A 15,475-nucleotide genomic window follows, 5' to 3' on the forward strand; every position below is an offset into this window, starting at 1 on the left:
AAATTTGTTTCTTGTGATAGCAGTGGACCAGAAAGATCAACTTGGGCAGCGTGGTGGCTCAATGGTTAGCACTACCACGGACCTGAGTTCAATTTCAATTTCACCCTAAGGTGATCATTTGTGTGGGGTTTACATATTCTCCCCGTGCCTGCATGGGTTTGCTCCGGGTGCTCTGGTTTCCTCCCACAGTCCAAAGATGTGCAGGGGTTAGGTGGATTGGCCTTGCAGAATTGCCCCATAGTATCCAGGGATGTGCAAGTTAGATGGATTAGCCCTGGGAAATGCATGGTTAAAAGGAAAGGGTGCTCTTTGGAGGGTTGGTGTGAATTCAATGGACCAAATAGGCTGCCTCCAAACTGTAGGGATTCTATAATTGTATGGTTCTAATAGTCAGCCAGAAAGCATTTAAGGAGCAGTGATCATTGTATCACAGTTTATTCTGATAATGGAAGAAGGTAAGGAGTAATCTAGAGTAAGATTGATTAATTGAAGGAAAATCTTCAGTGGGACAAGAGTGGATGTGTATTGAATTGAAGATTGACAGGAGAAATAGCAGCTGAACAATGGGCTATCTTAACTGAAACCTATGTTCAGGCTCATTCAAGCTATATGATCTTAAAGGGAAAGGTAAGGAAATAGTAATGCAGATGACAAAAGAAAGAGAAACTAGACAAAACATGAAAAATGTGCTCATGACAGAGGTCGGGGAGAATATACAATTGTTAACCAGGCTAAATATAGAAGACTCGGCATGCATGTGATAAAATAAGGAAAAGTGGCAAAGAGGGAATGTAAAAAAGACCAGCAAGTAATGTAAAAGAAAATCCCAATGTCTTCTATAGAGCAAATTAGATACCAAAAAGGGGATTAACACAGGTACGGGGCATGTTAGAGACAAGTTTAAAAAGGAAGACTGTTAGGTAATGAAGCGGAGGAAATTCGGTAACTGGAAGGGTTTATAATTGATGAGGAATAGGTGATGGGTGAGTTATCTGAATGTAAAGTTGATGAGCCACTAGGACTGCAGAGGCAATGGCCATAACTGTTCATTCTTCCTTGGAATCAGGAAGGTGCCAGAAGACTTGCAAACATCACACACTTTTTTTTTTTTTTTTTTTTTGAAAATTAGTGTGAATATAAATCCCAAAATTATAGGTTGGTCAGTTTAATTCTAGTAGAGGGGGAAATTCTCAATAGACGTTGTCAACCTGAGATAACAAGGTGTAGAGCTGGATGAACACAGCAGGCCAAGCAGCATCAGAGGAGCAGGAAAGCTGACGTTTCGGGTCAAGACCCTTCTTCAAAAAAAAACCTGAGATTTTTTTTATTCAAAAGAAGTATTATTTGAGGAAAGCCAAAACGAATGTAAGGAAACATCCTGTTTGACTAACTTGCTAGAGCTTTTTGAGGTACTGATGAGGTTAACATGGTGTACCTGGAATTCAAAAAGGCATTTGACACTGCTACACAACAGACTTGAAAAGTTGTAGTTTATGGAATAAAATGGGACAGTGGCAACAAAGATATAAAATTGACTGTTTGACAGGGAAGAATACTAGTTATTGCAGGCCCTTCAGGCTGGAGGGAGGTTGTTGTGGAATTCCCAAAGGGGTCAGTGTTGAGCCACTTGCTTTTCCTGATATATGTTAATGTACAAGGTATATAGGGCATAGTTTTGAAGTTTGTGGCTAATACAAAGCTTATGGGCATTGTAAACTATGAGGAGGATAGTGTAGATCTTCAGAAGGTCATTGAAATGTTGCAGTCCAAAGATGTGCAGGTTAGGTGGATTGGCCATGGGAAATACAGGTAGGGGGTGTGTCTGGGTAGGATGCTGTTCAGAAAGGTGATGTGGACTTGATGGGCCGAATGTAGGGATTCTATGATTCTATAGAATGGGAGACATTGGGAAAGCTAAAAAGAATTGTACCCAGTATTTTATTTCTAAAGGTTACAGGAGCAGAGAGACCTTGGCGTGGAAAGAATGCAGAAAAAAATCAGGAGAACGTTCCTCGTGCATGGAACCATTGGCTGTGAAGGTAGATTTGAGAATTTGGGAATAAGATTAAGAAGAAATAGGATGGTGTTCAAAATCATGAGGGATTTAGGCAGAATGGCAGTGGAGAAATCATTCCTACTTGTGAAGGAGAGGTGTCCTGGAGTGAGATGACTGATTTCCAATGACTGCAGTCATCTTCTTTCATGTCCAGTATGCCTCCAACTTACAGAAAGTATTTCCCTCCATTCCTGTTGAATTCCATTTCTATAAGGCTTCTTAATTCCACACTTGGTCGAACGCAGCCTTGATATCAAGAACAGTGAGTCTTGCCTTCACTTTGGAATTCATCTCTTTTGTCCAAGTTTGAACCAAGGCTGTAATGAGGTCAGGAGTTGAGTGACCCTGGCAGAACCCAAACTGGGCGTCACTGAGCAGATTATTGCTGAGCAGGTACTGCTTGATAGCGCTGCTAATGACACTTCCATCACTTTACTGATGATAAAGAGTAGACTGATGGGGCGGTAATTGGTTGTGTTGGATTTGTCTTGGTTTTTGTGGACAGGTCATACCTAGGCAATTTTCCACATTGTTGGATAGAAGTCTGTGTTGTAACTGTACAGGAAGAGCTTGTCTAGGGGTGTAGCAAGTTCAGGAAAACAAGTCTTCAGCGCTATTGCCAGAATGTTGATGGAGCCCATACCCTTTGCAGTATCCAGTGTCTCCAATTGTTTCTTGATACCATGTAGTGTGAATTGATTTGGCTGAAGACTGGCATTGGAGCTTTCAAAAGGGAATTAGACTGCTTTATTTTTTGAAATAAGAATTGTTCAGGATGCAGGGAGAAGGCAGGAAAATGGCAATAAGTGAGATGCTCATTTGAAAAGCTGGTGCAGACATCATGATGGGCTGAAGGGTCTCCTTCTAGACTCCAACAATTTGTTTCAAACACACAGAAGGGAGCTCAGAATCACACCATAGATGTATTTTGAAGTTTAGTCAAAGACCTAATTAATGTAACCATAGTCTGTACTGATCCTCCTAATGTGCCTAGCAATAATGATTGAAGACATCCTGTCGAGAGAGTGATTAGCCTTTGCCAGCCTCCACTGATGTATTTGATTTATCGATGTGAATTATTGTCATGTATGTCTAAGTACAGTGAAAAGCTTTGTTTACGAGCAATACAGGAAGATCATAGAAAGAAAGGACGTACAGATCATAGAGTGAAAAAGAACCTAGACAGGGCATACAAGTTATGTCGCACAGGGCATGTGCTAGGCAAGATCAACATTAGCAAGATCAGCTTTATTTGAAGTTAGAGAGTCCATTCAGCAGTCTAATAAGCAGGGAAGAAGCTGTTCTTGAACCTGTTGGTGCATGTGTTAAAGCTTCTGTATCTTCTGCCTGATGGAAAAGGTTGTAGGAGATCATTGCCAGGATGCGATGGGTCTTTGTTGGTAGCCTTTCCATGGCATCAAGCCTGTAAATGGAAGGTTGTTGATGAGCTTGGATTTTCATAGTAATTATACAATACACTTGGATTTAATGTTGCACAATGGCTTGAAATTATTTCTCGCCATGTTGGAATACAGTTTGTAAGTATTGACTTTTATGATGTTTAAGAATTCTGTCACTGAAGATTGAGTGACTTATTGTCTGCATTTTCTTTCTACTAAAACCAGAATTCTTCTTTTCAGTTCACAAATTGAATTGACGTGTCTTTGCTGGAACTCATTAGCTATGGTAACAGATTCAGTAACTGGCAGTATCCCATAGGAATCCAAAGCTTTGACAAATCTGCAAAACACTTCTTTCTCTTTGATACCAAAGTCGTGGGTTAGGCCTGTGAGGATGCTAAAGTGGAGATTGAAGGTTTCAGTAAATCTCTTGGCTTCATGACAATTAATTCCAAAGAGAATGAAGATGTGTTGTGTTTTTGATAGAGATCAAGAATTAATGTTACTTTAAAGAAGTAAATACAAAGGAGAATTGCAGAATGCTGGAAATGTGAAATAGAAACCAAGTGTTGGAAATACTCAGCAAGTCAGGCAATGTCTGTGGATAGGGAAAGACAGTAAATGTTTCAAGTTGTTGTTATTTCATCAGAACTATATAGTTCAAGTACCTTCTGTTTTTACCCCATTTTAAAGGAATTCTGGCAAGGCTTTTCCTCTCTGTAGATAAGAACAACAACGTCCTGACTGTTTCCAAATTCCGATTCATCTTCTGCATTTCTGGATGAAGGGAACAACTCCCTTTAATCAGGAGTTGTCTGGTTCTTATTGTAGCTTGGGTAGAATGACTTGTCCAAGCATTTGTTCTGCTTCAGCATTGACAGGCAAATATCTCAAAACAAGTCTTCACAAACAAAAGCAGAAATTGCTGGTAAAGTTAAATGTTTTCATTTTGGGAGTGTAATGGTGTTCCTCGAGAGTAAAACAGATGTTTCTTTCGCATCCTTTTTGGGGCATTTAGTTGGGTTACTTAGAGACCATAAGGTGTCTCTGCTTCTAATACCTGTTAGGATTTTAACCCATTTAAACTTAAGCTGCCCCCAAAGTGCAGCCTTTCTCCCCAGTTGCATTAGGCTGGCCATTGTCTGTCAACTTATAAAAAGATGTTTTTCTTTGGGGGTAGGTGTAGGGAAGAATATTGGAAAGAAACGTTCTCTGCTGTGAAGTTATGTCTCAATTCTGCCTTCTACAAAAAAACCTTATTCAAAGTTCTGAGATAGCAAGAACTGCAGATGCTGGAATCGGAGACAACACACTGTGGAGCTGGAGGAACACAGCAGGCCAGAAATCATTTCTGAAGAAGGGTTCTGACCCGAAACGTCAATTTTTCTGGTATTCAAAGTTCTGTTGCTTAGTATAAATATTAAGCTATTATAATGGAGTCAGATTAATAGAATTAAAAGAACTGGTAATAGCCTAAATAGTTTCAGAATGAGTGGGTTAGTTAGGTATCTGGGAGAAAGCCTCCCTTAATATTTTGCTTGCTTGGCAAAGCTGTTATTTTTAATGAGATAACTGGGAAAAGCTGGTCATTGAGAGAGAATGGAAATCGTCGTGTCATCTGTAGATTAGCTGTTCAGTTTGTTTTCAGCAGAATTGCAGTTAACATTCTCATTAAAATCTATTTGAATAAGATTCAAACGCTGTCCATCCAAAACATTATTCAGTCTGTCTATCCATTTGGAACAGGATTATCTGACCACAAAGCACAAAGTAATCCATGGGGATATTGCTGCTCGGAATATTTTGATCCATGAAGATCTAACTGTTAAACTCACCGGCCTGAGCCTGGCCTTTGATGTTTACAAAACTGGAACGCTGTCGTCCCATAAAGCAGCACAGGTTCCAATTAAATGGCTTGCACCTGAAAGGATAATAAAACGACCAATCACAGAAAAGAGTGACACGTGAGTACAGGAAAGCTTGAAATGTGACAGGAATTGCAGTGATCAATTGGATTTGAGCCACTGAGAGGTGTAATATGGGAGCAGGGTGGGAAATAGATATGTAATAGATTCTGAGATGTATTGAACTGTCCACCAGAACAATCCTTACTTTTTGCCTTTGAACTTGTTTTAGTTTATTCTTTCATGGATATATCCATCCCTAATAGGTTTTGAAAAGAGAAGCTTGCAAGGTAATTTCAGAAGGCAGTTAAGAGTCAACTACTTTCTTGAACATAATGTAAAAAGACAGGATCAGGAATGGTGAGGCAATGGCCTAGTGGTATTATTGCTGGACTGTTAATCTAGAGACCCAGATAATGTTTTGGGGACCTCGGTTCAAATCCCGCCATGACATACGGTGGAATTTGAATTCCATTTATAATTTTAAAAATGTCTAAAATTAAGAGTCTAATGATGACCATTAAGCCATTGTTGATTTTTGGAAAAACCCATCCAGGAAACTGTCATCCTTACCCAGTGTGGCCTACATGTGACTCCAGACCCACAACAATGTGGTTGACTCTTAACAGCCCTCTGGGAAAATTAAGAATGGGCAATACATACTGGTTTAACCAGCAATGCCGTCATTCAATGAATAAAGAAAAAAAAACTTGAGCCCCATCAAGCCTGCTCCACTGTTTGATATGATCATGGTTGATCTCACCTCAGCTTCAGCTTCACTTTCCTGCCCACTCTCCATAATCCTTTAGTCCATCACTAATTTAAAATCTGACTATCTTTTTTACTCAATGCCCCAGCATCTACCACACTCTGGGGATTTGAATCTCTCAGATTCACAACATTTTTGAGAGAGAAATAATTCCTCCTGATCTGTTTTAAGTCTGTTACCCCTTATCCTAAAACTATAACCTGTCATTCTAGATTGCCCCACATGAGGAAACAACCTTTCCCTGTCTACTTTGTCCATCCCCTTTAGCATCTTGTATACCTCAACTAGATCTCCTCTCATTCCTAAGTCCAGAGAATCTAGGCCTGAACTGTTCAATTTCTCTTCATAAGGCAAACTACTCATCTCAGAAATCAATCTAATGAACCTCCTCTGAAATCCAACTACATCACCCCCTCAAGTAAGAACACCAAAATTGTACACAATAGTCCATGTGCAGTCTCTTTAATGTCTTGTACAATTGCAGCAACACTTCCCTACTTTTTAATACTCTTTTCCTTCCTCGATAAACAATGCAATTCCGTTTGCCTTCCTTATTACCTGATACACCAGCTTACTGGTTTTGTGGTTCATGCATGTGGAACTAGATTCACATGTAGACCAATTCCTCAAAAATCAGAATCTCTACAGTGTGGAAGCAGGCCATTCGGTCTGTCGAGTTCACACTGATCCTCCAAAGACCAACCCTATCCCTGTAACCCTGCATTCCCCATGGCCAATCCATCCTAACCCGCACATCTTTGGACTGTGGGAGAAAACTAGAGCACCTGAAGGAAACCCACACAGACATGGGGAGAATGTGCACACTCCACACAGACAGTTGCCCAAGGGTGGAATCAAACCTGGGTCCCTGGCGCTTCAAGGCAGCAGCGCTAATCATGAAGCCACTGTGCTAGCTAGATCAGATGGGTTTTACAACAATCAATGATGATTGTCATGTGTACCATAGCTGAAACTACCTTTCAATTCAGGATTTATTAATTTACCAATTTTTATACTTCACCAAGTTGAACTTTGACCCCAGAACATTGGCCTGGTTCTATGCATTACTAGTCTCTTGGCATTACCACTACTCAACACCTTGTTTTACCTCAACAACAATAAAAACAAAGTAGCTGGAAAAGCTCAGCAGGTCTGGCAGCATCTGTGAAGGAGAAAAGTGTATTAACTACTAAATAAAAATACCTCGTTGTTTGTGGATTAATTCATGATGCATGTTGAAGCCATAAGATGTATAGCTCAATCGAAGATGGTCAAACACGCCAGTGATACAATGTTAAGTGTTCTGTGCACCTACGATTGAAATTCTAAATGCTGCCTCATTAACTACAGCCCATTTTGTTCGAAAACAAAGATTGGGAAATATAACTTTATAGAAATTGTCAATTGAACACTTGCCTAAATAGGAATTTAATGCTTTTAGAGTGACCTTGCTTCTGTATTAAGGGAGAAGAATTGTATTTAACCTTTTATTTTTATTCACAGATGGTCATTTGGAATCCTTCTGTATGAAGTAGTTACTCTAGGTAGGTTGATTTGTAAATCAACTAATTTAATGAACATTAGTTTTAACATAAACAGCAAATAAAAAGTTTCAGCCAGATTCTCAGAAATATCCTTCACTGATATTCAATCCTAGTGAAGTGGTTGTTTTTTTTTTAATTCATTCATTGGATGAGGGTGTCGCTGGCTAGGCAGCATTTATTGCCCATCCCTCATTGCCCAGAGGGCAGTTTAGAGTCAACCACATTGCTGTGGGTCTGGAGTCACATGTAGGCTAGACTAGGTAAGGGTGGCACTTTCCTTCCCTAAAGGACATTAGTGAACGAGATGGGGTTTTCCAACAATTGACAATGGATTCATGGTCATCAGTAGACTCTTAGTTCCAGATTTGTATTGAAATCCCAATCTACCATCCCACCACCATGGCAATATTTGAACCTGGGTTCGCAGAACATTATGTGGGTCTGGATTGACAATGCAGTTATAATACCACTAGGCCATCACCTTTCCTTAAGTGTCCTTCTATCTTAACTCTAATTTCTTACTTAACTATAACTTCATTCTATTATCACTTTGCCATGTTCTCTTCTGATGTCGGTAATAGGCTTTACTTTCATGCTTATAATATTCCTGAACAGTGTTAAGGACTCTATTCGAAACTCCTCTTTGAAAGGAGTCAGATATACTTTTCTACCAAACGGTGTTGAGACTTTGATATCATTAATATGATTAAGGCCAATACAAATTTATTATCATTTGGGAATTTGGATTTTTAAAGTAGAGGCAGATAGATTTTGATTTCAGTTCTGTGAAGGTAGTTTTATTTTTAGGTCACAGTCATTTAGAAAAGTAACTAAAATCATTTCCAAAACAACTGACTTAGTAAGTACCTAGCCAAATATCTGTGGTGTTCATTGAAGACTTTATGATGCTAAGTTTATGACATTGAGAGCAAATGATCAGTTTCCACCACTAGTTCATCTGATGTTCATTTCAAAAGAATTGGGTTTCAGCTCCTTCCTATCAGGAGAATTGGGGTTTGTTTTTTCAGTTTAAGAGACCATTTTGCCTAGCAGAAGGGTTTTTAGTTTGTGTTGTCTTCAAGTGAGAATTGTGTAGAAGCCCTCAAGCTGTCATTTGAAGTAGTTTAGATCATTAGTATGGGAATGAATTTTCTTGGTCATTAAACCTGGTAAAAGTTAGTTAGGTAAGAAAATAAAATTAACATAGAAGGGACACTTCACTGGGATTGAACATCGGTGAAAGATATTTCTGGGAAACAGACTAAAACTTTGCTTTGCTGTTTATGTTGGGATCTTTCTAAACTCATTATTTATTTATTTTGTTCTTTTGATAAAGAATATTGGCAGGTTCAATGACTAACCACCACAGTAACCAACTGCACACATTAAACTTCTGACCTATCAAGCTAGGTTTCACTCTGGGATTGGAGTTGTCCAATATTACTATCATCTGGGGACATAAGACCACTCTTGAATTTACATAGACCTGGCTTCACAGAACTTCTATGCCACAAACTGTTGATGCCATTTACACAATAGTAGGACCTGTATCATGTTGCACCATTGCTATGACAATGGTGTAGAACTAGCCTCCATTCACTGAGTTCCCTAGCTTGAATGAGTCTCACTCCATTTCACTTCAGTTTGGGATCAGGTCAGGATGTAATTTATGTAAATGGAGTCTCTAGCATCAAATCCTGACCGTTTTGGAGTGAAGAGGACTGTAATGCCTTGCTTTGTGCTGGGGTTAATTCTGTATTTAGGCTGTCTCTGTGCTGCTACAGGAAAGCTTTATGAAGTTAAACAACATACTCAAAACCACATTGATGCTAAGCCTATAAAGGTGTCATCAGTGCTCACAAGTAGAAAGTAGGAAGCTAGGTCAAATATGTATGAGATCAGTGAATACTGCACCTATCAAGTAATACTTAAACAGCTGAATTTAAGCATGACTTTGGTTAAAGTCACTGTCATTTAAAGATTTAGATACTTCATGGATTACTAAGACTCCATCTTGATTCTATATTTACTCAGTATTTGACCTTACTACCATCATTTTATTTCATAGGAGCACCTCCGTATCCTGACTTTCAGCCTCTAGAAATCTTTCCAAAGTTGCAGAGAAATTACAGAATGCCCAAACCGTTCAACAGTAGCAATGCACTGTAAGTAGCTCACCATGTCATGGCTCACCACCAGCTCATTTGATTCGATCATAGTTGGTCTGTTCCTTAACTCAATGGCAGCTTGTCTGTTTTAGCTGGTAAGTAGACAGTGCAGTCAAGCCAAGCCAATATCCAGGTAAATTGGGGAATTCAGGAGGACTTTGGAACATCTTTTTGGAACCGGAAGTAACGATGACCCAGATTTACTTCATGGAACTCCGATCAAATATTCCTCTTCCTCCTCGTGGTCCCACAGCCTGGAAATCTTAGAACAGAAATTCCCGTCGCTCGAAGCGCTGTCCAGTTAGTTCCATCCACAATGGGTGAACTGATTTGCAGTCAATTTCTGACAGGTGAAGGCAGCGTCTCGGTAGATGATTGCAGAAACCATTGTCAAAGATTGAACATTGACGATAAGTGATTAATGACTGTGCAAATATAATTGGTGTACCAAGTGGACTTAGTTTGGAAGAGAGATCAGTGCGATTTTTCATTGATTTGGGTTGGTGTTAGTGGAGCTTCTCCTTGTGTTACTGAGTTTGATGTGCTGGCGGGGCAGCTGTGATGATGGTTATATGGCTAGTTCCACAATGCTGTCCCAGTGGTGACAAAGAAATGATGATGAAAATCCAGCTTGATTGCATCAGAGAATCAAATGCAGCAAGTTTCCTACTGCCTTTCGATTTGACTTCTTGAAGAATCATAGAATCCCTACATTAGGCCCATTGAGTCCGCACCAACCCTCTGAAGAGCATTCCACCCAGAGTCCTACCCTGTAACCCATTATTTACCATAGTTAGCACACCTACTCAGCACAGTACAGGATAATTTTAGCATGGCCAATCCACCTAACCTGCACATCTGTGGACCATGGGAGGAAATCCACACAGATTTTCTACGAACTTCACAGAGTTGCCTGAGGGTGGAATTGAACCTTGGTCCCTGGCCTTATAAGACAGCGGTGCTAACCACCGAGTCACTGTGCCTCTCAGTGTGTTTGAAGTGTGATTAATCCAAAGCGTATTTTTAGGAAGAGAGATCATAGCTTCCAAGAATTTTGGAATCTCTCTACTATACCTACTCACTATAGGCACTACCTTCCCTTCACAAATAAAACTAGTGCAGTCATTCTAGGAGGTATGGAAGTGAGAAGATGTGATAATGGGGCTCTGGCTGGAATTTGGGAAATGAAAATAACCTTTTATATATTCCTAGATCTCCATACAGCCCTCCTCTGAGTAATACCCAAATGTTCCTGTTTTCAAAGACACCAGCGTTCCCAATTTGGCGAAATTTCAGGGACTCGCATTGAATTTTGTTGGGGTCCAAAGTGATCTAATGAATGAATTACCTAATGGGTCATTTAGATCCAAGTCCTATATTGACTGTGACACCCTGTACCATGACTGCAGAAAACACGAACGTGCATAACTTGTTGAAAAGGTTTCAAGATTATTTCAAAGGTTTTAAAGTAAATCATGCAAAGTTGTTTCTGTTGGTGAATCTGTAGTGAGTGGGGATTGAGTCAGAATTAACTCAACAAAGTGAAGGGAAAGTTTGAAAAGGTATTTAAGTAGAAGGTTATTAACACATGGGACACTTTACCAATATTGATGATTGAGGCAGAGATTATTTTGTTATTTTAAAATGGAATTTGAAAATAAAAAATGTAAAAGACTGAAAGGAACTTGAGGTTCCTGACCAGGCATCATGGGACAAGTGCAAGTTTCCTGAACTGTAATTACTGTACACCAAATCTGGAGGTGAGATTTGAGTAATGCTGAAATATGGTAATGAAAATGAGATATGGAACTCTCCTGGCTAGTGTTCAGACCTTGTAATAATAAGTGTGCAGGCATTAGCTTTATGATTCAACAGTAATTTTCTATGGCTGTGGAATTCAGAGAATAACCAGAATCAGACATAGGTATTAGCAGAAATAATCCCCAAGCATTTCAGCATCCAGTGTGATAGAACAAATTAGTCCTGACAATTGTTCAGTAAAACCAGTGAACACATCCCACACTGAACCACTTGTTTGTTTACATCTGACTGAGGATCATCACTTGCCTTATGGATGGCATCCTATGCTGTTAATTCTTCATTTGTTAAAACTTAAATCTTAAACCTAATCTTCTATTATTCACATTTAACCTTTGTGGAAGAATTCTCTATAATTTTATGCACTCTTTAGTTGCTGTTTCTGAAATCCAGAAGGTTTTTGAGTTGCTGAGTTTCAGCTTCCACCCTTTCTCTATAGAATTTGATGTTTAAGAAGCTGTAGAGAGAAAATCTCTCATTATTGCCTAATTTAATTGAAAATGTTTTGAGATTCTACAGTTTAGATTCGGGGTGTGTTGGATTTTTCATTCTGTACATAACATAATTGATCTGAATTGAATTGACTTGTTTTTCCCTTTAAACTCTCGATCGTGAGTAATGCTGTACTTTGAGTAATTGTCTGGGTCTGGTCATATAGTCCGAGAAGAACATTATAAAATGACTGCAGTGTAGCACTGACCCAGGAGAATAGTGCTAAGTACCTTGTGAAACCAGATTGTCTGAAGCAAGGAGGCTTATCTGATCCTTGCCAAGTCGGATGGATCCAACTAGGACTGTCTATCATTTTCCAGTCCATTCACTGTCCTGATGTGACCATTTCTACATGAGAATTGAGAGAATTGACATTCCAGTCACTGATCCCTTGAGCTGTTCTGATATGGTACTAGCAGATGCATGACTTGAGTGCTGTTCTCATGTATTGCCCAATGTTGTTTCCTAGACTGTTTGGGTGCGTAGTTTTCATAGATGAATAATTGAGTAATGCAAACTTGATGTGAAATGTTTAATCTGATCTCTGACCTGAAGGTTGAAAATGTTTGGAATGAGAGAACCATTCAACCCATTGAGCCAGTTCCTCCTCCTTTGTAACTTGCTTCCTCATGGCTTATCGAGTTTATTTCATCTCTGAACTGAACATGGAGTCATAGTGACACACAGGCGAATATAGACAGCAAGCTCCAGGCTGTGACCATTTGCTACCTAAGCATTTCTTCATTATATTTCCCCTGTATTTCTTCCCAAAATGTTAAATCTGCGACTCGCCCACGTGGCTTTATTAGGGACTAATGGGAACAGCCTTTTTTTTCCTGCCTTATCTAATCCTATCACAATCTTAAATGCTCTATCAAATCACTCTCTCCTTAGCTCCAAGGAGAACACCTCTAGCTTCTCTACCCTAACCTTGCTGTGAAAATCCCCTCCGCTGTACAAACCAGTCTGGTAAATCTCTTGTGAACTCTACCAAGGATCCAGGCTTGATGACCACAACACGATACAGTAATTTGTGGCCTCACCAGACCTTTATACAAGTTCAGCATAATGTCCACGTTTCTGGACCCAACAGTTGAGGCCCCAGATCTTATATTTTTCTGTAATTATTCCCTCTGTCTCCTGCCACTATTAAAGATAAGTGGGCTTGAACCCTTAGGTTTCTCTAACTTCATACACCCTTCAGAGCAAATGAAACAATCAAAAACGTGCTCCTAACAGTATAGTATTAGCATTCCCCTGAGTTATTAAGAGATAGGTACTGGAACAGCATGTCCTGCATTATTGTGTCAGTGATATTCGTTCTTAAAAGAATTTAATCTCTCCGAGAAGAAAGGAGAAATTAAGCATTACTTAAGGATAATTCTTATCTTCTCAACTATTAAAAGGAATAATGTGCGGTCCATGTTAATCATCTTGTATATAACAAAATAGAATTTAAGTTTCTAAATACCAATAATCTGAAAATTTGAACTGTAATCTTTTAAAAGAAACTCTTTCTTCCCTGACCCCTCTGCTTCCCCTCCAGATATGATTTGATGAAACAGTGCTGGCAGTGGAAACCCTATGAAAGGCCAAACTGGGCTGATTTGACTAACAAACTGGAGGCCTTGATGAACAATGCTGATGGAGTTAAGTTGCTTCAAGTAGCTGATGATCTGGACCTTAACCAGTACAAACAAGCCGCTGGGGTTTTCTGATGAGGAGCATGACAAAGACTGCAACGCTGTGGACAAATAGTCAACAGAGATGTGTGAAAGGAAATGTTCAATTGAAGGCCACAATGAGCAATAAGCTGAACAGCAGAATTCTTGCCTCGCTGGAGAAAATGGGAATTGTAAACTTGGTGAAAGCTGTGAATACACGTTGACTGAATGCTATTATATGATCAAAGACTTTAAGGTACTACCATCAGCTGAGGTAACTAAGCAACAGAAAGTTGCTGTGCTGCCCAGTGAATTTCCTGCGTGCGCTGAACCTTCAATTTAATATGGAACCAGTTCTTTTCCAAAAGCAGCTTGAATGATCTTTGGCAACAGCAGAGAGTAGAATGTTCTAGAAGACATGATGACTATCAGGGCAGTATAACAATTGCCAGAAATTAAGAATAGTTCAGGATGTAACCAATAAATGCTATCTCCAAAGTCCTGGGGTAATGGTCAACAATGGGCAGAGTCCAAAGCTAAAAGTCAGTTAATGCAAAGGTTTGATTTTAAAGCACTGCCTGTACTTATGTCAATCTGCTCAATCTCAATAGCATGTATTCTCTAAACAAGTTCAAACTGAGGGAGGGGAGTGTTTTCCTTAAGACTTCTCCCACCCCATGTGTGACTTTCCACAAATCCTCCACTGAAAGATGAGATGCTATGAAAGTTGTTTTGTATTGTTTATAAACAACATGACACACTGGGGTGGGGGCGGGGGCGGGGTAGGGTTTGGGTAGGGACAGTCACAACTGAGGAGGGAGTCCACTGATTTTGTATTATTATTAACCTGGTGTGTTTTTCTGAATGTATGGGAATTGCTGCATTTTAAAATAACATCTGTGCAAAGATACAGAAGGGAAATTTAAATTGGGTAAAAAAAAAAAGTTAAATTAAATCTGGTTACTTCACTTGATTCGTAGTAATACGCTGGAAGCGGAACACTGCAGTCACTATGAAATAGCTAATAACACATGTCCACCTTAATCCAATTTTAACTTCGATTACCCATTTCCTCTCCTCCCCTCCCCCCAACAAACCCTTCTGATTGATCATCAATGGAAATATCACAGCAGATACTTCTACCCTTTGTTTATCTGTGGCAGTGAAGGCTTCAGCTGACATTCTGACCTCCAGTAGGATTGAGACATGAGATTTTGGGGTCATGAGTCAGCAGTGGCCATTGTGCTGAATGTTACTAACTGTTAGATTCTCATTCTTTCTTTGGCTGATGATGGGCACTGCCAAATGGACAGATCTTTGAGGACTGATTACTGCTGTAAAATAAAAAGCTGCCTCATGACCCTCCACCATGGAATCAGCTGAAGGTCACATCATCCAAATTGCTCTCTGTTGCTCAGCCACTATCATAATCCCCTCATTTTCACTTTAGGGTCATGCACTGCCTGGGACTTGACATTGGGGTCACTCTTGTGGTTAGGATGGGATGGGGAACACACACTCTCTAACCTAACTAATTATAGTGCACAAATTCCTGACCCACAGAACAGCAAGTCTGTCAACAAAGGCCAGGAATGGTACCTGGGAACTGGAGATCTGGCTAAATTACACTGCTCCACTGTTGCAACCTTTTATCTTTACA

General features: G+C 39.7%; 1 protein-coding gene across 5 annotated transcripts in view; it reads left to right on the forward strand.

Moving 5' to 3' along the window:
* si:ch73-206d17.1 (tyrosine-protein kinase STYK1) overlaps nucleotides 1–14,597 on the forward strand; it is a 70,405-nt gene extending 55,808 nt beyond the window's left edge. For all 5 annotated transcript variants that reach the window (XM_048614827.1, XM_048614823.1, XM_048614825.1 and 2 more), the window contains 4 exons: nucleotides 5,203–5,420; nucleotides 7,633–7,673; nucleotides 9,742–9,838; nucleotides 13,698–14,597. In XM_048614827.1, the coding sequence (XP_048470784.1) occupies nucleotides 5,203–5,420; nucleotides 7,633–7,673; nucleotides 9,742–9,838; nucleotides 13,698–13,869 (528 nt within the window). In that variant the 3' untranslated portion in view covers nucleotides 13,870–14,597. The remainder of the gene's footprint in view (nucleotides 1–5,202; nucleotides 5,421–7,632; nucleotides 7,674–9,741; nucleotides 9,839–13,697) is intronic.
* Nucleotides 14,598–15,475: the final 878 nt, after the last annotated feature.

Source organism: Rhincodon typus, chromosome 31 (assembly GCF_021869965.1).
Source record: "Rhincodon typus isolate 14 chromosome 31, sRhiTyp1.1, whole genome shotgun sequence".
In the NCBI taxonomy this organism is placed as follows: Eukaryota; Metazoa; Chordata; class Chondrichthyes; order Orectolobiformes; family Rhincodontidae; genus Rhincodon; species Rhincodon typus.